The following is a 20,858-nucleotide window of genomic DNA, read 5'->3' as shown; positions in this document are numbered from 1 at the left end:
GTTGAGCACATTTCAATCTAGCACCAGGCTGGGGGTATAGCTCAGTTGGTAGAGTGCTTGCCTTGCATGCACTGGGTTCAGTCCCCAGCACTACAAAAAAACAATCTAGCACCTTTGCACTGGATATCCAAAAGAAGTCACATAGACATTCAAAAGAAATAGATGTACACATGACTCACTTCCTCATCTCCTTGTCAGATCTTTTTCCAAATGTCAACTTATCACCTTCTTCTGAGAAACCCATTAAAACAGCAAACTCCATTTTCAACAATCCTTCTACTCCACTTTTTCTTACTAACACATGCACCTTCTGACCAATTCATTTATTTTCAGTCTCCCTCCATGAGAGTGGAAACTCCAGGAAGATAGAGTTATTTTTTCTCTCTCCCTCTCTTTCTTTTTTAGAGCTTTATAGTTATACATAGTAGTTGGCTTCATCCCAACAAACTCATACATACATGGAATTCGATTTCAGTGCATGATTCCCTGCTCTTTTCCCTCCAGTCCCCTGTCCCTTCTCCCCTCCCCCATTGAAGGTGGTATTCTTTGTGTACTGCTGAATCCCAGTACCTTTGATGGTGTTCTTCTTTTACTAGTTGTTCAAATAGTTGTTGACTAAACAAACAAAAACAATCTCACCTAGCAATAAAAGCTCAAAAGAAAATAAAACTGGGCACTGTGGCACACACGTATAATCCTAGGGGCTCAGGAGGCTGAGGAAGGAAGATTGCAAGTTCAAAGCCAGCCACAGCAACTTAGTGAGGCTCTCAGCAACTTACCAAGACCCTATCTCTAAAATATATATATATATATGGCTGAGTCCAATCCTGGGTACCTAAAAAAAAAAAAATAGATATGATAGGGCATGACAGCAGCTATGAGTGGGGTACACTAATTTATCTAAGCAACATTAAGGGAGGCCTCATGAAAGAGAAAGAGACCTTATGATGGTAGCTACTTTTGAGACCTGAATGACAAGGGGCCAGCACACGATGTTCTGCATCCCCTGTCAGAGAGGGTACAGAACAAAGGCCCTAGGCTGAAGCACAAGCAGGAGGCAGTGCAATTGGAGAAGGCAGTGTGATCAGAGAGGTAGGCAGGGGTCAGAAACTGGAGACTGGGTTGAGCTGATCCTGGGCTTGTTTATTTTCAGATCCATTTTTCCCTCTCCCCTGTTCAGCTGCTGGTTGCAGGAACAGGCCCCATGTGCTTGGTTTCCACAGAGTTTGGTTAAGGAAGTACTGCCAGAGATTAGAAGGTGTCATGGTAAGGGAAAAGCCAAGGTTTTCCTCTGCACTTTCCTCTTTGCCTTCAAATACACTGCTAGGCCCTTCCCTGCCTCCGGCAGCAGTCCTTCTGTGACTTCATCCATTATACAACAGCTTCATATCATACTAGCTTCCACCAGGTGACCCAGGCTGCAGGAGTCTCGTACTAAACACCACCTCCTCCCTCCCACTGGCAGGATAGTGACTTCCTTCTGTTGCTCTTCTCTAGTTGCTTTGGGGTTGTTGTCTTGGCCCCTTCCATCATCTGTGTAACTTACTACCCATATCACAGCCATTCTGCTTTGCTCAGAATAATTTCTATTTTCCTTGAAGGTGGCTGATTCCAAGTGGTTTGAAAAAATGAATCTGGGTTCATGTAGAAAAGGACAACTGGGCCAGGCGTGGTGGTCTATGCTTGTAAGCCCAGCAGCTTGGGAGGCTGAGCCAGGAGGATCCCAATTTCAAAGTCAGCCTCAGCAATTTAGTGAGTCCCTAAGCAACTTAGCAAGACCCTGTCTCAAAATAAAAGGGCTGGGGATGTGGCTCAGTGGTTAAGTGCCCCTGGGTTTAATCCCTGGTACCAAACAAAAAAACAACAAAAGAAAGAATGAAAGAAAGGACAACTGGTGGGCGGTGGGGGACAACTGGAGGGCATATGAACACATTATTCAGTTATACGCTTCCTCAGCACCCCAAGGAGGAGGCAGCTACATGTGATCAGTAGAAATTACAGTAGGATCTTTTGACTTAACAAAGGTCCTGACGCACCCTATAGAAAAAGAAAGGGCTTGGGCAGAGAGGCAGCACACTCTGTGGTACAGATGCTGTAAAGGGCCATGCCATTCTACCCCAGGGGCTTAAAAGGGCCTCCTCCAACCCAGGGGTCCTGTGTCATGCACAGCAAAGTTTACATAACCTCCCATGTCCATTATCATTGTTAGTTTCAACACAATCCTAAGAAAAGGGCAGGCTGGCATGTCACTGAGGCCACAATTGAGATTCAGAGGGCTAATGGACAGATCCTGTTAAGGTCATTCTACTCCAGAAGCCCCTTCTGTTGAATAAGTAAATGTGTAAACATTTGGTACAGACACTGAGGGGAGCTATAACCTGGTGGTTAGGACAGACTTGAGAACACATGGCCTAGGCTTGAGTCTTGGTTCTGCCACCTGCTATGTGACCTTGGACAAGATACTTTAGGTCCCTGCACTTCAGTTTCAGAATCTGAAAAATGGGGGATAATAATGATTTTTACATTATGGAGCTATAGTGAGGTTTAAATGAGTTAATATGCATAAAAGTGCTGGAACCAGTACCTGACACAGTAAGCCCTTCTGTGGTCTCCTTTGCCAGTTCTTCCAACCACCAAATGTTGGCAGGCTTAAAGAGCTCAGGCCTTGGTCCTCGCCTCCTCTCTCCCCATATGGATTTCCTTAGCTATCTTATCCAATTCTGTGGTTTTTTAGATATAATCTATGCACCAATGATTCCAAAATGTATTACTCTCCCCTAATTCCAGATTCATATATTCAACTACCAATTTGCTATTTCCAGTTAGATGTTTAATATGTATCTCAAACTGAAAAGCCCCAAACTTATCTTGATGGTCTCCCTTCAAAACCTGCTCCTCCTACCATCTCTCTTATCTCAGTAATTGGCAACTCCATCTTTCCAGCTGCTCAGGCCCAAAACCCTGGGATCACCCATGACTAGTCTCTGTCCTTCACACCCCTTATCTCAATGGCCAGAGAATCCAATTAGCCACAACTTCCAAACAAATTCAAAATCCAGCTACTTCTCTCCACGTTCCCTGGTCCAAGCCGCTATCAATCATCACTTGCCTGGATTATTGCAATGGCTTATTTGCTTCTGCCCATTTTCAGCATAATAGCCAGAGTTATTTGATTAACATTTCAATTTATTCTTCTGTTTCACTCACTCTGAATAAAAGACCATGTATTTTAAAAATACACTGTGAGGTTCCATAGATTGCACCTCCACCCAGTCACCTTACCCTGCTACCTCCTGGACCTCATTTCCCACGGTCTTCCCTCCTTGCTGTTCTTCCAGGAGGTAGGGCATTCTCCTTCTTCAGCATTTAGGACGTGGTCCTTTGCAGAGATTGCTCTTTCCCCCAGGGCTCCCTCCCTCACCTCCAGAAGATTTTTATACAGACTCCTCCCTACTTAAGGCGGCAACTCCCACTTCCCAATTCCTTTGACCTGCTTTATTTTTCTCCCTAGTATTTATTACCTAACATACTACTTACCTAGCTAACTTCATGACTGCCTATAGAATGTAAGCTCCAGGTAGGCATGGGTCTGTCCTAACCAATGATAGGTCACCAGTAACATGGTACATTGAGGACCTTAAAAAATACTTTCTGAATAATTCAGTGACCTTAGCTTTGTACAAATGTTACCTTTTATTACACGCTTGTGTTGTGCCCTACCCTTTGCAAAAATCCTTTTGGGGACTCAACATTTAAACACAACTCGAAAGGAGAGGGGGTTGGGGGGAAAGGGAGAAGTAAAAGCGACTTAATAAAATTGGGGTTCTATTTTTAAAATATACCAGCCTAGGTGCTGATAAGTGTCATTCGTGAACCTAATGAAGGAGCTACACTGACATCTGTTGTGTGCTAACTTTCAGTGGGTAGTTTGGGGTAAGGAGCAGGGGTTGTCATCCTACGTCCCAAGTTTCCAGAAGGCGGGCGGCCCCGCTGCGCTGCAAGAAGCAGTAGCGCCAGGGAGGCGGGGGTTGGGGGGTCCCCGCCCTCGGGGCGGCCCTGGGCAGGCGGCGGGGCGGGAGCGCGCGGGCTCTGCCGCGGGCCTTCCTCGCCCAGCGCTGCGCGCTCACCATGGCGGGCCCGGCGCCCGGGTGGCGGCTGCGGCCGCTGGCAGCGCTGGCCCTGGTCCTGGCGCTGGCCCCGGGGCTGCCCGCAGCCCAGGCCGGGCAGGCGCCGCGCCCCGCCGAGCGGGGGCCCCCGGTGCGGCTCTTCACCGAGGAGGAGCTGGCTCGCTACGGCGGGGAGGAGGTAGGCGGGCGCGGCGCGGGCCTAGGGATCGGGGCCGCGGCTGCCGGTGGGGAGGGAGGCGGGACCCGGGAGGCGCCGTGGGGACGCGCGGCTCTCGGCGGGCGCCCCCTCCCGGAGCCCGAGCCCCGCGCTGGGCGCCGGCGGGCTGGGCCTCCTCTCTCCCGGGTAAGGGCGAGTCCTCCAGAGTCGGGCGCCCTGCTTGGCCCGCGCTTCCCTCTCCGGCGCTTCCCTTTCCCCGGGAACTACCGCCTCGAGCCAGCCTTTTAGCTCGTGGTCTGTATACAAACCGCAAAACTTTGTTTCTAATGTTAGCATCACCTGGTGGCGGTCACTCTGGTATTCATTGGGGAATGGCAGGTGAGGAAGGGAGGGAAGGAAAGCCTGTTCCTTGGGTGAGGTGGGGATTGGGGCAGGTCCAGGGACCATCCAGGCTTTTCCTGCACTTCCTTTTCCTGCCTCTAGATCCCGGGCCTCCTCTCAGCTGACTCCCCAAACCTAAGTAGTGTCTGTGCCCTTGAGGTTGAGCCCGAGCCAGGGGTGAGCGCAGACCAGGAAACGGGTTAGCGACAAAATCCCCCAACACACACATTCCCACATCCTGTTCAGCCAGTAATGTGGACTCCAGAAACTCACAACCACCTGCCCGTCAGGTTTGGGGGACCCCGTGCCTTGTGAGGGAACCAGGCGGTACTCAGAAGGGCCATGGGGGCGGGGCAACGTTAGAGGGGGAGGTCAGGACATCAGGTTTGGTGGGGAGAGCTTAGTATAATGTCATTTCAGAGCTGGGGAAACCAATTTAGTGCTTTTATAGAAACAGGCATGCCACCCATTAATGGTAGAGCAGGAAGTGGCTGGATCTTCTCTTGCTCAAACTCTCTGACCTAGTAGGTTTTAGATGGACTAGGATTTTAAGGGGGACTTGGAATCCTGGCCCTGGGCATCAGGTTTTAAAAGGTTGGTTAGAACTATGGGTCCATGAAGACATAGAGAGGGAGACACAGCAAGGATGTGACTGGGTATTCAGAGATGCATTCTTTGGGTGCAGAGTCAGGGAATCTGTTTAGAAAAGAGTTAACATGGCAGGCCTGCACTCTAGAAAGGCCAGCTTGCAAGGGTGGCCCTTGGTAGGTGTCTGGATTTCCTATGTTCCCACCCCTCCCTGATGGTAAGGGTGGCTTACCTGCCTCTGCTGTGCATACGGATAGTGTGGCTTATGTTGAACATTGTATGCAGCAGCACTCAGACCAGCCCCCCAATACAAAGCTTGGGTGCTGAGTCTCTAATGGGCTTCCCTGGGCAACATGGTGCTCCTGGGGGCTGCATTGTGTTGCTGGGGGAAGGGTGTATCAAGGGAAGAAGAGAGTTTAAAGAAGTCTGCACAGAGATTACTCCAGGTTCTACCTCTTTCTTTTCCCCTTCTAGCCGTGAATACACCCATATGCTGAGTTCTTCCATATGTGGGGTGGTCCTGGGGACCCTCAGCACAGAATCCAAGGAAAGACAGTTCAAAATGGAGGGTACAACAATAGTACCTGGGATGATAGAAAGACTCTTGGGGTGTTTTGTCGGGGATTGATTGCGAGCACTTGACCACTGAGCTCCACCCCCAGCAGAAATTTTGTATTTTATTTAGGGACAGGGTCTCACTGAGTTGCTTAGCACCTCACCATTGCCAAGGCTGGTTTTGAACTCTCAATCCTCCTGTCTCAGCCTCCCCAGCCCCTGGGATAGGACTTACTGCAAGGAATTGTTTATGCAATTATGGGAGCTGGCTAGGAAAGTCAAAAATCTGTAGGGCAAGCTATCAGGAATTTCTTCCTCAGGGAAACCTCATGACCTTCCTTCCAAGGATCAGGTCAGACTTGTTCTTTTTTTTTTTAATTTTTAATATTTATTTATTTATTTTTTAGTTTTCGGCGGACACATCTTTGTTTGTATGTGGTGCTGAGGATCGAACCCAGGCTGCACGCATGCCAGGCGAGCACGCTACCGCTTGAGCCACATCCCCAGCCCCAGACTTGTTCTTAGGGAAAGTTCTAAGCCTTCCAACTGATCAGATCAAGCCCATCCAGATTACCTAATACTCTCCTTTATATAAAGTCACCTGATGGTAGATATTAACCAAGTTTCCAAATACCTTCATAGCAACACCTCACTGAGTGTTTAATCAAATAATTGGGTTCAGTAGCCTATCCAAATCAACATAAAGATCACTATCACAATGATTATGGTTATAATGAGTTAAATGAGATAGTAGCTGGGCACAGTGGCTCATGCCTATAATTCCAGCAGCTCAGGATCACAGGTTCAAAGCCAGCAAGGCACTAAGCAACTCAGTGAAACCCAGTCTCTAAATAAAATACAAAATAGGGCTGGGAGGTGGCTCAGTGGTTGAGTGTCCCTGAGTTCAATCTCCAGTACTAAAAAAAAAAAAAAATTGACAGTGATATGCAAAGTGCTTCTAAGCTTGGCATAATGTTTAGCATAAACCTTAATAAATGTTAGCTGTTATTATTTTGTTATTTTTATTTATTATTAAACTAAAAAAAAGCTGTTATTTATTATTATTATTATTTTTTTTTTTTTTTACTGCTTTTATCTCCTTCTTTATTAGAGTGAAATCAGTGGAAATATGAAGCAATTTGAAAGAGTGACAGAAATATTTTCAACATTTTTAGTGAAATACAAAGCAAAAGAGAATAGACATTATTTTTACAAAAGTAAAATAAAAACAATATTATAAATATTTTCATGTTACAGTGTATATGAAAATACACAGAATTTTTAAAAAGGGTGCTCTTGAATAAACTATAGGAAAATTTTTTTTTTTTTTTATTGTTGGCTGTTCAAAACATTACATAGTTCTTGATATATCATATTTCACAATTTGATTCAAGTGGGTTATGAGCTCCCATTTTTACCCCATATACAGATTGCAGAATCACATCAGTTACACATCCATTGATTTACATATTGCCATACTAGTGTCTGTTGTATTCTGCTGTCTTTCCTATCCTCTACTATCCCCCCTCCCCTCCCCTCCCCTCCCCTCCCCTCCCCTCCCCTCCCCTCTTCTCTCTCTGCCCCCTTTACTGACATTCGTTTGTCCCCCTTGTATTATTTTTCCCCTTCCCCTCACTTCCTCTTGTATGTACTTTTGTATACCTCTGAGGGTCTCCTTCCATTTCCATGCATTTTCCCTTCTCTCCCCCTTTCCCTCCCACCTCTCATCCCTGTTTAATGTTAATCTTCTTCTCATGCTCTTCGACCCTACTCTGTTCTTAGCTACTCTCCTTATATCAAAGAAGACATTTGACATTTGTTTTTTAGGGATTGGCTAGCTTCACTTAGCATAATCTGCTCTAATGCCATCCATTTCCCTGTAAATTCTATGATTTTGTCATTTTTTAATGCAGAGTAATACTCCATTGTGTATAAATGCCACATTTTTTTTATCCATTCATCCATTGAAGGGCATCTAGGTTGGTTCCACAGTCTAGCTATTGTGAATTGTGCTGCTATGAACATCGATGTAGCAGTGTCCCTGTAGCATGCTCTTTTTAGGTCTTTAGGGAATAGACCGAGAAGGGGAATAGCTGGGTCAAATGGTGGCTCCATTCCCAGCTTTCCAAGAAATCTCCATACTGCTTTCCAAATTGGCTGCACCAATTTGCAGTCCCACCAGCAATGTACAAGTGTACCCTTTTCCCCACATCCTCGCCAGCACTTGTTGTTGTTTGACTTCATAATGGCTGCCAATCTAACTGGAGTGAGATGGTATCTTAGGGTGGTTTTGATTTGCATTTCTCTGACTGCTAGAGATGGTGAGCATTTTTTCATGTACTTGTTGATTGACTGTATGTCCTCCTCTAAGAAGTGTCTGTTCAGGTCCTTGGCCCATTTGTTGATTGGGTTGTTTGTTCTCTTATTGTCTAATTTTTTGAGCTCTTTGTATACTCTGGATATTAGGGCTGTATCTGAAGTGTGAGGAGTAAAGATTTGTTCCCAGGATGTAGGCTCTCTATTTACCTCTCTTATTGTATCTTTTGCTGAGAAAAAACTTTTTAGTTTGAGTAAGTCCCATTTGTTGATTCTAGTTATTAACTTTTGTGCTATGGGTGTCCTATTGAGGAATTTGGAGCCCGACCCCACCGACTGTAGATCGTAGCCAACTTTTTCTTCTATCAGACGGCGCGTCTCTGATTTGATATCAAGCTCCTTGATCCATTTTGAATTAACTTTTGTGCATGGCGAGAGAAAGGGATTCAGTTTCATTTTGTTGCATATGGATTTCCAGTTTTCCCAGCACCATTTGTTGAAGATGCTATCCTTCCTCCATTGCATGCTTTTAGACCCTTTATCAAATATAAGATAGTTGTAGTTTTGTGGATTGGTTTCTGTGTCCTCTATTCTGTACCATTGGTCCACCCGCCTGTTTTGGTACCAGTACCATGCTGTTTTTGTTACTATTGCTCTGTAATATAGTTTGAAGTCTGGTATTGCTATACCGCCTGATTCACACTTCCTGCTTAGCATTGTTTTTGCTATTCTGGGTCTTTTATTTTTCCATATGAATTTCATGATTGCTTTCTCTATTTCTACAAGAAATGCCGTTGGGATTTTGATTGGCATTGCATTAAACCTATAGAGAACTTTTGGTAATATCGCCATTTTGATGATGTTAGTTCTGCCTATCCATGAACAGGGTATATTTTTCCATCTTCTAAGATCTTCTTCTATTTCTCTCTTTAGGGTTCTGTAGTTTTCATTGTATAAGTCTTTCACCTCTTTTGTTAGGTTGATTCCCAAGTATTTTATTTTTTTTGAAGATATTGTGAATGGAGTGGTTGTCCTCATTTCCGTTTCAGAGGATTTGTCGCTGATATACAGGAATGCCTTTGATTTATGCGTGTTGATTTTATATCCTGCCACTTTGCTGAATTCATTTATTAGCTCTAATAGTTTCTTTGTAGACCCTTTTGGGTCTGCTAGGTATAGAATCATGTCATCTGCAAATAGTGATAATTTAAGTTCTTCTTTTCCTATTTTGATGCCTTTAATTTCTTTCGTCTGTCTAATTGCTCTGGCCAGTGTTTCGAGAACTATGTTGAACAGAAGTGGTGAGAGAGGGCATCCCTGTCTTGTTCCAGATTTTAGAGGGAATGCCTTCAATTTTTCTCCATTCAGAATGATGCTAGCCTGAGGCTTAGCATAGATTGCTTTTACAATATTGAGGTATGTTCCTGTTATCCCTAGTTTTTCTAGAGTTTTGAACATAAAGGGATGCTGTACTTTGTCGAATGCTTTTTCCGCATCTATCGAGATGATCATATGGTTCTTATTTTTAAGTCTATTGATGTGGTGAATAACATTTATTGATTTCCTTATATTGAACCAGCCTTGCATCCCAGGGATGAATCCTACTTGATCATGGTGCACAATTTTTTTGATGTGCCTTTGTATCCGAGTGGCCAGAATTTTATTGAGGATTTTTGCATCTAGGTTCATTAGAGATATTGGTCTGTAGTTTTCTTTCTTTGAAGTGTCTTTGTCTGGTTTAGGTATCAGGGTGATGTTGGCCTCGTAGAATGAATTTGGAAGTTCTCCCTCTTTTTCTATTTCCCGAAGTAGCTTGAAAAGTATTGGTATTAGTTCCTCTTTAAAGGTTTTGTAAAACTCTGCTGTATACCCATCCGGTCCTGGGCTTTTCTTAGTTGGTAGTCCTTTGATGGTTTCTTCTATTTCCTCAATTGATATTGGTCTGTTTAGGTTGTCTATATCCTCCTGACTCAATCTGGGCAGATCATATGACTTAAGAAATTTATCTATGCCTTCACTATCTTCTAATTTATTGGAGTATAAGGATTCAAAATAATTTTTGATTATCTTCTGTATTTCTGAAGTGTCTGTTGTGATATTGCCTCTTTCATCCCGTATGTTAGTGATTTGAGTTCTCTCTCTTCTTCTCTTCGCTAGCATGGCTAAGGGTCTGTCGATTTTGTTTATTTTTTCAAAGAACCAACTTTTAGTTTTGTCAATTTTTTCAATTGTTTCTTTTGTTTCGATTTCATTGATTTCAGCTCTGATTTTAATTATTTCTTGCCTTCTACTTCTTTTGCTGTTGTTTTGCTCTTCTTTTTCTAGGATTTTGAGATGAAGTATGAGATCATTTATTTGTTGGTTTTGTCTTTTTTTAAAGAATGAACTCCAAGCAATGAATTTTCCTCTTAGAACTGCTTTCAATGTGTCCCATAGATTCCGATATGTTGTGTCTGTGTTTTCATTAATCTCTAAGAATTTTTTAATTTCCTCCTTGATGTCTTCTATAACCCATTGATCATTCAGTAACCTATTGTTCATTCTCCAAGTGATATATTCTTTTTCCTTCCTTCTTTTATCGTTGATTTTCAGTTCCATTCCATTATGATCAGATAGGATGCATGGTATTATCTCTACTCCTTTGTATTGTCTAAGAGTTGCCCTGTGACATAATATATGATCTATTTTTGAGAAGGATCCATGTGCTGCTGAGAAAAAAGTGTAACTGTTTGATGTTGGGTGGTATATTCTATATATGTCAATTAAGTCTAGGTTATTAATTGTGTTATTGAGTTCTATGGTTTCCTTATTCAACTTTTGTTTGGAAGATCTGTCCAGTGGTGAGAGAGGTGTGTTGAAGTCTCCCATGATTATTGTATGGTGGTCTATTAGACTCTTGAACTTGAGAAGAGTTTGTTTGATGAACATAGCTGCACCATTGTTTGGGGCATATATATTTATGATTGTTATGTCTTGTTGGTGTATGGTTCCCTTGAGCAGTATGTAGTGTCCCTCTTTATCCCTTTTGATTAACTTTGGCTTAAAATCTATTTTATTTGATATGAGTATGGATACTCCTGCTTGTTTCCGAAGTCCATATGAGTGATATGATTTTTCCCAACCTTTCACCTTCAGCCTATGTATGTCTTTTCCTATCAAATGCGTCTCCTGTAGGCAGCATATTGTTGGGTCTTGTTTTGTGATCCATTCTACTAGCCTGTGTCTCTTGATTGGTGAGTTTAAGCCATTAACATTTAGGGTTATTATTGAGATATGGGTTGTTCTTCCAGCCATATTTGTTTATTTATGTTACTAAACATGGTTTGTTTTCCACTTTGATTATTTTCCCCCCTTTAGTGTCCTACCTCCCACTGTTGGTTTTCATTGTTATTTTCCATTTCCTCTTCCTGTAATGTTTTGCCAAGGATGTTTTGAAGAGATGGTTTTCTAGCTGCAAATTCTTTTAACTTTTGTTTATCGTGGAAGGTTTTAATTTCATCTTCCATCCTGAAGCTTAATTTCGCTGGAAACACAATTCTTGGTTGGAACCCATTTTCTTTCAGTGTTTGAAATATGTTATTCCAGGATCTTCTAGCTTTCAGAGTCTGTGTTGAAAGATCAGCTGTTATCCTGATTGGCTTACCCCTAAATGTGATCTGCTTCCTTTCTCTTGTAGCTTTTAAAATTCTCTCCTTGTTCTGTATGTTGGGCATCTTCATTATAATGTGTCTAGGTGTGGGTCTCTTATGATTTTGCACATTCGGCGTCCTGTAGGCTTCTAGGATTTGGGGTTCTGTCTCATTCTTCAAGTCTGGGAAGTTTTCTCGAATTATTTCATTGAATAGATTGCTCATTCCTTTGGTTTGAAACTCTGTTCCTTCCTGTATCCCAATGACTCTTAAATTTGGTCTCTTGATGTTATCCCATATTTCTTGGATGTTCTGCTCATGGTTTCTTAACAGTCTTGCTGAGCTGTCTATGTTCTTTTCAAGTTGAAATACTTTATCTTCATTGTCTGATGTTCTGTCTTCTAAGTGTTCTACTCTGCTGGTAGTATTCTCAATTGAGTTTTTAAGTTGGCTTATTGCTTCCTGCATTTCTAGGATTTCTGTTTGTTTGTTTTTTATAACCTCTATTTCCCTGTATAGTTGATCTTTTGCTTCTTGGATTTGTTTATGTAATTCATTGTTGAAGTGATCTTTCATTGTCTGATTTTGCTGTCTGATGTCTTCCTTGAGACTCCAGATCATCTGAAGCATGTATATCCTGAATTCTTTATCTGACATTCCATCAGCTGCAGCTATTACCTCTTCTAAAGTTGAGTTGACCTGCAATGCTTGTGGTCCTTTCTTTCCTTGTCTCTTCATACTGTTCGCGTTCCTTTCTTCTTGGTGAAACTGTTGTGCTATTGAATTTTCCCCCTATATATTTATATTGGTCTTGTATAGTTGCAAAGTCTCCCTCGCAGGCACGGGCGGCGGCTCTGCCCCTCCGCCAATTGGGGCAATGTGCCTACCACGCCGGCAGGCCGCTGGGCCTGCTCTGCCAGTTGGTAGCAGGTCCACCGTCCTTGCAGGCGCGGGCGGCGGCTCTGTCCCTCTGCGGGCCGCTAGGCTTGTTCTGTCGGTGGTCGCCGTTCTGTCTACTTTGCAGGCGCAGGCAGCGGCACTGCCCCTCTGTAGGCCTCTGGGGCTGTACTGCCAGTGGGTCGCAGGTCCGCCTACTTTGCAGGCGTGGGGGGGGGGCGGCTCTACCCTTCCTCAGGCCACTGGGCCTGTTCTGTCTCTCGGTTGCAGGTCTGACCTGTTCTGATGGTGGTCTCAGTTCCGACTACCTTGCAGGCGCGGGGGGGAGGGGGCGGCTCTGCCTCTCAGCAGGCCGCTGCTCCTCTTCTGCCGGTGGGTCGCAGGCCCGCCTACCTTGCAGGAGTGATTGGAAGCTCTGTCCCGCCGCAAAACTTACTTTCTGTTGCTGTAATCCCAGTGGTTCAGGAGACTGAGGCAGGAGGATTGCAAGTTCAAAGCCAGCCTCAGCAAAAGCAAGGCTGCTAAGCAACTCGGTGAGACTCTGTCTCTGAACTTAAGCTTCTGGATGACCATCCACTCTTCCTGGGCTCACAGAGAAGGCCTATAGCACTTCTCTTTCCTTGGCATCTTCTAGCATGGAAGTGGGGAGGGACTGCGAAACTCCAAACCCGGTTCCAGCAGCCCTCCACCACATAGACAGGGGCCCCACCATAAGAGCCTCCCTCAGGCGGCAAGATAGCGCGGGGACCAGGAAAATATTTTTATAAAGAAAGAAATCCAGGGTTGGGGATGTGGCTCAAGCGGTAGCGTGCTCGTCTGGCATGTGTGCGGCCCGGGTTCGATCCTCAGCACCACATATCAACAAAGATGTTGTGTCTGCCGATAACTTTTTCTTTGGGGTCGCTGTGATGGCTCCTCTGACCTTAAGGGTCCGCAGAAAGAGCTGTTATTTATTATTAAAGCTAATCAAACTCTCCTACTAATTCCTATTTCATTTTCTTTAAAAAAAAAAAAAAAGCTATTGAGGGGCTGGAATTGTGGCTCAGTGGTAGAGCACTTGCCTCGCAAGTGGGTTCCATCCTCAGCACCACATAAAAATAAATAAATAAAGGTATTATGTCCATCTACAACTAAAAAAATATTTTTTTAAAAAGCTGTTGATAAATCATTAAATTCATCTTACGACCCAGAAATAGTTTACTAATGCCTCTGTGGTGAGAAATACACATTTTTTAGAACTGGAATGTAGTTCAGTGGTTAAGCACTTGCCTCACATGTGTGAATCCCAGGGTTCAATCCCCAGTTCCAGAAAAGAAAAAGACAAAAAAAGAAAAAGAAAGAAAAGAAAAATATGATTTTAGATGATTGGAGGGCAAGAATTTTTTTCTGTAAAAAAAAAAAAAAAATCACAAAAAAAACTCATGCAAAACCAGGCACTGTGGTACATGTCTATAATCTCAGCTATTCATGGGTTGAGGCAGGAGAATCACAAGTTCGAGGCTAGCTTGGGAAATTTAGCAAGATCCTGTCTTCAAAACAAAAACAAACAAACAAACAAAAAACCAAAAAGCTCCATCTGCAGCACTTCCCACCCCCAACAAAAAATAAATAAATAAATAAAGAGTCACCAGTGAGGAACTCCTCTGTTTCAGGCTCTGGTCTAGAGTCTGAGGGTGTTGGAGGCTCTGAAACATTGGCCAGTTGAGGGATAAGGCTGTTTGCTCCACTGCTTTTGTGTCCCCACAATGTGGTACTGTCATGGCACTTTCCACTGACCCCTGCTTGACCACAGGAAGAAACCTAGCTCGTGAGGCAAACCCAAGACCCAAAAGCAAAGTGAAGGCCCTGGTCTCCTTCTATAGGGTCCCTCTCACCTACTACCTGTCTGTCCTGGGTGAATTCCCTGGGACACTGTGTTCCTCTCCTAGAGCTAGGCCAGTGCCCTCTGTGCTAGGTGTGCCATCTGGTGGGAAGGGCAAGAGAGTGGACTGAACGTTGGATCCCTAAGCTCTGGGTTCTAGGTCCTGCCTCCCTTCTGTTCACTCTGTGACTCAGGACAAGTCACTTCAACTCTCTGGACCCAATTAACCTCATCTGCAAAATGAAGGTGTTGATAGATTGTTTTCAAGGCCACTTCCTGTTTCAACTTCAAATTCCTCCAAAGTCCTTGTCACTTGGGAATTACTGGGGGGGGGGGGAACAGTTGGACAAGGTGGTGCACACCTGCAATCCAGCAGCTAGGGAGGCCGAGGCAGGAGGATCTCGAGTTCAAAGCCAGCCTCCACAACTTAACAATGTCCTAAGCAACTTAGGGAGACCTTGTCTCTAAATAAAATATAAAACAAGGGCTGGGGATGTGGCTCAGTGGTTAAGTGCCTCTGGGTTCAATGTCTGGTAACAAAACAACAACAACATACTTTCCTTTAGGAAACTCTGTGATCTTCCACTTGGTTATCTGATTCTTCTTTGCTTTCACAATATTTAAAACTTAGAGGATGATAAAGGAAAGTATCATTTATTTCCCTGAACTGCTAATGGCCTTTCATATCTTGCTTTGGTGAATCTTTTCTCTTTTTTAAAAATATTTTTTAGTTGTAGGTGGACATAATACCTTTATTTATTTATTTATATGTGGTGCTGAGTATTGAACCCAGTGCCTCATGCGTTTTAGGCAAGCGCTCCACCACTGAGCCACAACCCCAGCCTGCTTTGGTGAATCTTAACCCATTGAGTCAGGACTTTTATTATCCTCCTGTTATGTAGGAGATAACGGAGACACAGAGGGGCTAAATAATTTGCCCATGGCAACACAACTCAAAGCCAGGCCTGTTTCACTTGAAAACTTGCACTTGGATTGTGACACCATGGTGACTCCTACTTTGCTTTGTTGGCAAAAAGACAACCCTCCTGGTATTATCTATGACCTGCTATAGTCATAAACAGATAAAATGATGTCTCCAAAATGGACATCCATAAGGGTCATTTAAATGGGCACAAAAGATCTCATCTATCCAGGTAGATGAGGGGATGGAGAGACCATGGGGTGAAGCTGGTGATGAATGCATATCTTTATCACGTCTCTCGTTTCTTCTCCTTTCTTCTTATTTATGCTCCCAGGGCTTCTGCCCACCCTTTGCCCTCTTGGTTGTCATTTCCCAGACCTGAGAATCTATACTGAGAGCCCTGTTGTCAGTGGATTCCAGCTAACAGATTATTCCGCACCACACACTTGGTGTTTAGCTGATAAGATCGCTCCTCTGCTCACTCTGCCACTTCTGTGTCACAGCAACGTCCCTAGGAGTGCTAAATACACCCTTCTACCCCTTCACTATGACTTCCCCTAGCTTTCAGTATGTAGTTTAACGAGAAGATAAATATTTCACTGTTGAAGAGGTGGAGAACATTAGTGATAAAGATGTATGTTTTGTTTTGGTACTTGGGATTGAACCCCAGGGTGCTCTATGGAGCTACACCCCCCGTCCTTTTTATTTTGAGACAAGGTCTTACTAAGTTGCTCAAGCTGGCCTCAAACTGGTGATCCTCTGCCTCAGCCTCACCATTAACAGGCATACACCACTGCACCCAGTCAAAATGCATGATTTTATAGCATGTCTATTATGTTTCTATGACTCTTTGCACACTGAAAAAGAAAAAATATCAAAGAAAAGTCCACAGAATGGAAGATATGACGAACTGTTGTAATTATAGCTGTAATGTATTTTAGAAATTGATATAAACACATGACTCCACTTGAGAAGCAATTGAAGCTGAGGAACAACAAGTCATCACCGTGAAGGAAGGGCGGTAAATTGACACAATGACAAGTGCAGTCTGCTGCCACGTGAAGCTACTCCATTTAAATGACCCTTGTTAGGTGAAGTATAACAAGTGTCAACAAAGTCAGGGAAGTTCTGAGGCCTGTCTTTATGGAATAACAAAAACCAACCATTTACTGAGCTCCCATGTTGGGCCGGGAGTTCTCACATACCCAGTTTCCTCCAGCACTCCTGCAGGGTAGGAAGGTGGGGTCCCCGTGTGACATTAGAGAGATTGAGGCCTGACAAGTCATGTGGCAGTGGGGTACGTTTCCTTGAGTAAGTTGCTTACCTCCTCTGCCTGTTAAATGTGGTCAAAAAACACTTAGCCGTGAGCTCCACAGGAGCAAGGACCCCACCACGGCTGCCCCAGAGAGAAGCCAAGCAGCCAAAGATCCTGAGACCCAGCAGCAATTCGCCCTTCACCAGGCCTTTGAGCCTCCTGGCTCATCTGTACCCTGATGGGTTGAGATGGAAGAGAGACCTGATCCTTGGTGACATGGCACCATGACAGTCACCCCAGCCTGAGGCTGACTGGATGGAATTTAGAAAATCCATTCCCTGTGCTTTTGTATTATTCCCTTTTTTTTTTTTGGTGGGGTGGTACAGTTTCTAAGGTAACATTTTATAGCCACTAGTACAGCCAAAATAAAGTACATAACCCGTTGTTAGTAGAACTGTGGACAAACAGCATTGCTTGCACATTTCTGCCACTGTCATATGTTTTAATGTTTTTGAAGGAATTTATTTGTGTCCTTTGACCCAGGAATTCCATATGTTGAAATAAACCTCACGGAAGTAACTTGACAAATTACAAAGTAATTTATAGGAAGATATTCATAATGCTCACATTTATAGTTCCAAGCAATGGAAATACCCAAATGCCCCAGACAGAAGACTAGCTACACAAGCAGGTGTATGGTATAGTGTCACTCATATAAGATAGGGCCCCGTGGAGCTGTTTAAGTGACAGCCATTTTTCTAATATGTGGAAATGTTATGTGAAAAAAATGTTGCCTACAAAAATTGAAATATAAACTAGATCATCTACACTGGTTGTATCTATGTATGTCCATGGACGATGGGGACATTTGGACTGATTTAAATCATTCATTATTTAATATTCTTTTGAATTTTTATCTGCAAGAAGTTATTCCAATTCCTGTTTTTTTTTTTAAGGAAGGGATTGCAGTGCTCTTGTCATGATGCTGTGACTTTTCCAAGGTTTTGCGAACAGGCATGACATTGCTGGGGAAGGTGGCAAGCTTGCTGAGAGCCAGGCTTTGTGATGTATCCACCGCTCTTTGCACAGATGGGAAGAGATTTTACTAACTCGTCCTGTAAGAGCTGGGCTCTTTGTTTCCCCTTCACAGTTTCTCCCTTACTTTCTAGGAAGATCAACCTATCTACTTGGCAGTGAAGGGGGTGGTGTTTGATGTCACTTCTGGAAAGGGTAAGTGGTTTGGCATTTTAAGTCTTTATTTTGGGGGATCTCAGAAGTCAGAGTGGGTACCTGGAGGTGTGAGGAAAGGAAGACAATGTTGGGAAAGTTCTTTTCCTTGCATCTTAAATGACCAGAATTGAGTTAATCTTTGTCAGAGTTTTACATCAACAGATTTTTTTTCCTGTTAACGTCATGCTCCTACTCAGAAGCCTCCCATGGCTTCCCATTGCTGATAGAATCAGATTCAAACTTGATGGTTGACTCTAAATGAAGCAGTGAGAAAAATATTCCTTAGCAAGGAGTTGGCATCGTAGAACATTTTTATGCCACTTAATAACGGTTTCCCTACTTGTAACTACAAATGATATCATGGAAGTAGTTTTGTAATGGTTCATCTTTTGATTAATTCCAAAACTGATGACCAGACGTAGACTCGGCATCCACCAATATTTAAGGAGGCCAGATATTTTTTCTTGTTTGCATTTGTAATATTTTTAGAGGACTAATTTCATTTTGCATTTCCCCCCAAGTCACCTCTCAGCTCATGTGCGTGATTTGTTCCATGTTTGAATTAATGAAATCCCACCTGCTGGCAGGGAGCGGCTGCTGGACTTTCCGTCTTCGGTAGCTTTGTCTGTCTGCGGGCCTGCAGCCTTTCTTTGCACTGGGGACCTCAGAAGCCTCCATGTGCAGGCTCCTGGCTGTGCTGCCTGCACACCCACACTCTTCCTTCCTCCCTACTACAGAGTTTTATGGACGAGGAGCCCCCTACAATGCCTTGACTGGGAAGGACTCCACCAGAGGAGTGGCCAAGATGTCTCTGGATCCTGCAGACCTCACCCATGATATCGTAAACCAGATTATGGGATTTTGACAAAATGCCTCATACCCTCAGCCATGTTTTTTTTTTTTTTAAACCCTGAGGGCAATAGCAGAACTTTTAAATTTAGCCTATTTACCCTCTAGTCCACTTGGTGTGGTATTCAATCACTTTCTTAAGTAGATTATCTTACTGTGTCACATCTACTCAGAAACCTCCCAAGATCAGGTCCAAACGCCTGTGAACTTGTGATCTAACTCAGTGATCTTCATAGTTTGGCCCCAGCCTCCCTTGGCAGCCTGATCTCTCTCACAGTTCACACTCACCACATCCCAGCCTCTTTCAGGTTTGCTGTTCATCTCTGAGACCTGCCCCACTGCCAACAACTCTAGGTAGCTTAGTGAATGAACTGGACCGAGAAGCAAGGTCTCCCTCTATGCTCCTATTTCTGTGAAGGAGAATATAGCATTTAAAAAAAATTGATCCCCATAATAAGGCTGTTATTTGCCCCAGATGTGCTTAATATCAAATCAACATTGAGATGAAATCCAATTTTTGAGCTGCAAGAAATTAAGAAAAGGGGAAATATGTTAGTTGGCTTTGGGTTATTGAAACAAAGCACCTGAGATAATTAACTTATAAAGAAAAGAGGTTTATTTCAACTCATAGTTTTAGAGGTTTCAGTCCATGATCAACTGACCCCATTGCTTTTGAGTCTGTAATGAGGCAGAACATGATGACAGGAGCATGGGGCAGAGCAAAACCATTTACCTCATGGCCAGGAAGCAAAAGACAAAGAAAAGGAAGCTGGGATCCCACAATCCCTTTCAAGGTCATGCCCCCAGTGACCTCCCATTAGGCCCCACCTCTTAAAGGTTCTACCATTTCCCAATAGTATCACCCCAGAGACCAAGACTTTGACACATGGACCTTTTGTAAAGAGATATTCTAGATCCAAACTTTAGCAGCAAACATACATAAATGTATAGCAGGAGGAGTAGAGAGGGCAGTAAGAGGAATCAGGACAGAGAAAGTAGACACAGGCTGTACCAAAGCACACCCCACCCAGGATGGTGTTCTCTACAGGGTCTTTAATTCCCACATCAAACAGCAAAAAATGGTGAAGCCATTGCTCTCCCCATACCATAACCCATCCCCACACACTATGTGGCTCGTCGAGATATTTTTTCTCTTGCATGTGGGTCTCAGGAACGCTGTGAGACAGGGTTGGAGAAAGACCAACACCAAACACGATTCACTCATGCTCACCCCTGTGTTTCTTTCTCCCCAAGACGGGCCTCACAGCCAAGGAGCTGGAATCCCTGGACGACGTGTTCACCAGGGTGTACAAGGCCAAATACCCCATCGTTGGCTACACAGCCCGGAGAATTCTCAATGAGGACGGTAGCCCCAACCTGGACTTCAAGCCTGAAGATCAGCCCCATTTTGACATAAAGGATGAGTTCTGATGTTCCACCTGCAGGAGGAGGTTCTTGGAAGAGTGAGCTGGGGAACAGGTGCTCACTCTCCTACAAAATAGGCTGCCTGAAGCCTCTGAGTCACCTGGATCTGAATAAAGCAGAAATGAACTTGGAAGAATGAATGCTTTTTATTGTCCTTGGTCCCGTGTTGCCTGCCTGGGTATTCCTGCGTGCACATCAGTGAGGGTGCTAATAATAGCCCTAGGGGGAGGCCTCCTGCCTGTCCACATTGGCCCTCTCAACAGTGAATAAGAGGTGACCTTTATTTCTTCTTTATACTTTTCTATATTGGCCAAATTTTCTTCTGTGACCATGTTTACTTTATAATAAAAGAAAAAATAAACTTCATATTGTTGGAAAAGGAGAATTCTTATCACCTCCTAGGAGCCTTGTCACACTTGTGGGTTGGGTAGGTTTGTTCTGCCTGTCCATAGTTAATAGTCCGGTTTCTTGTGCCCCTACCTGTGTAGGTGCCAGGCAAAAGGGGCCATGCAAGCAGTGTGTCAGGAACGGAGAGGGATTAGTTGAAAAGGTGGGCTATGGGGAAGGAGGCGAGCACCCGACCAGCTGCAGCCCCATTTACAATTGGAGAATGGTAAGGAGAGCCAGAATCCAGCCTGGTGGAGCCTGGTGGGTGGTCATTCCAAG

At 43.9% G+C, this 20,858-nt stretch overlaps 1 protein-coding gene across 1 annotated transcript; it reads left to right on the top strand.

Moving 5' to 3' along the window:
- The first annotated feature begins 4,113 nt into the window (after positions 1 to 4,113).
- Positions 4,114 to 20,571, top strand: Nenf (neudesin neurotrophic factor). The gene is made up of 4 exons (XM_027934826.2): positions 4,114 to 4,305; positions 17,858 to 17,918; positions 18,656 to 18,759; positions 20,022 to 20,571. Exons 1-4 carry the CDS (start codon positions 4,129 to 4,131, stop codon positions 20,196 to 20,198), a joined length of 519 nt encoding a protein of 172 aa, XP_027790627.1. The 5' UTR covers positions 4,114 to 4,128; the 3' UTR covers positions 20,199 to 20,571.
- The last annotated feature ends 287 nt before the right edge of the window (positions 20,572 to 20,858 follow it).

The sequence above is a fragment of the Marmota flaviventris genome, chromosome 12 (assembly GCF_047511675.1).
Source record: "Marmota flaviventris isolate mMarFla1 chromosome 12, mMarFla1.hap1, whole genome shotgun sequence".
Lineage (NCBI taxonomy): Eukaryota > Metazoa > Chordata > Mammalia > Rodentia > Sciuridae > Marmota > Marmota flaviventris.
This window is presented reverse-complemented; position numbering and strand designations above follow the sequence as displayed.

Excerpts from the sequence above, each read along its gene's own strand:
- Nenf (XM_027934826.2), top strand. The coding sequence starts at position 4,129 with ATGGCGGGCCCGGCGCCCGGGTGGCGGCTGCGGCCGCTGGCAGCGCTG. Across the intron at positions 4,306-17,857 it reads CTCGCTACGGCGGGGAGGAG|GAAGATCAACCTATCTACTT; the intron begins GTAGGCGGGCGC and ends CTTACTTTCTAG. Across the intron at positions 17,919-18,655 it reads TGATGTCACTTCTGGAAAGG|AGTTTTATGGACGAGGAGCC; the intron begins GTAAGTGGTTTG and ends TCCCTACTACAG.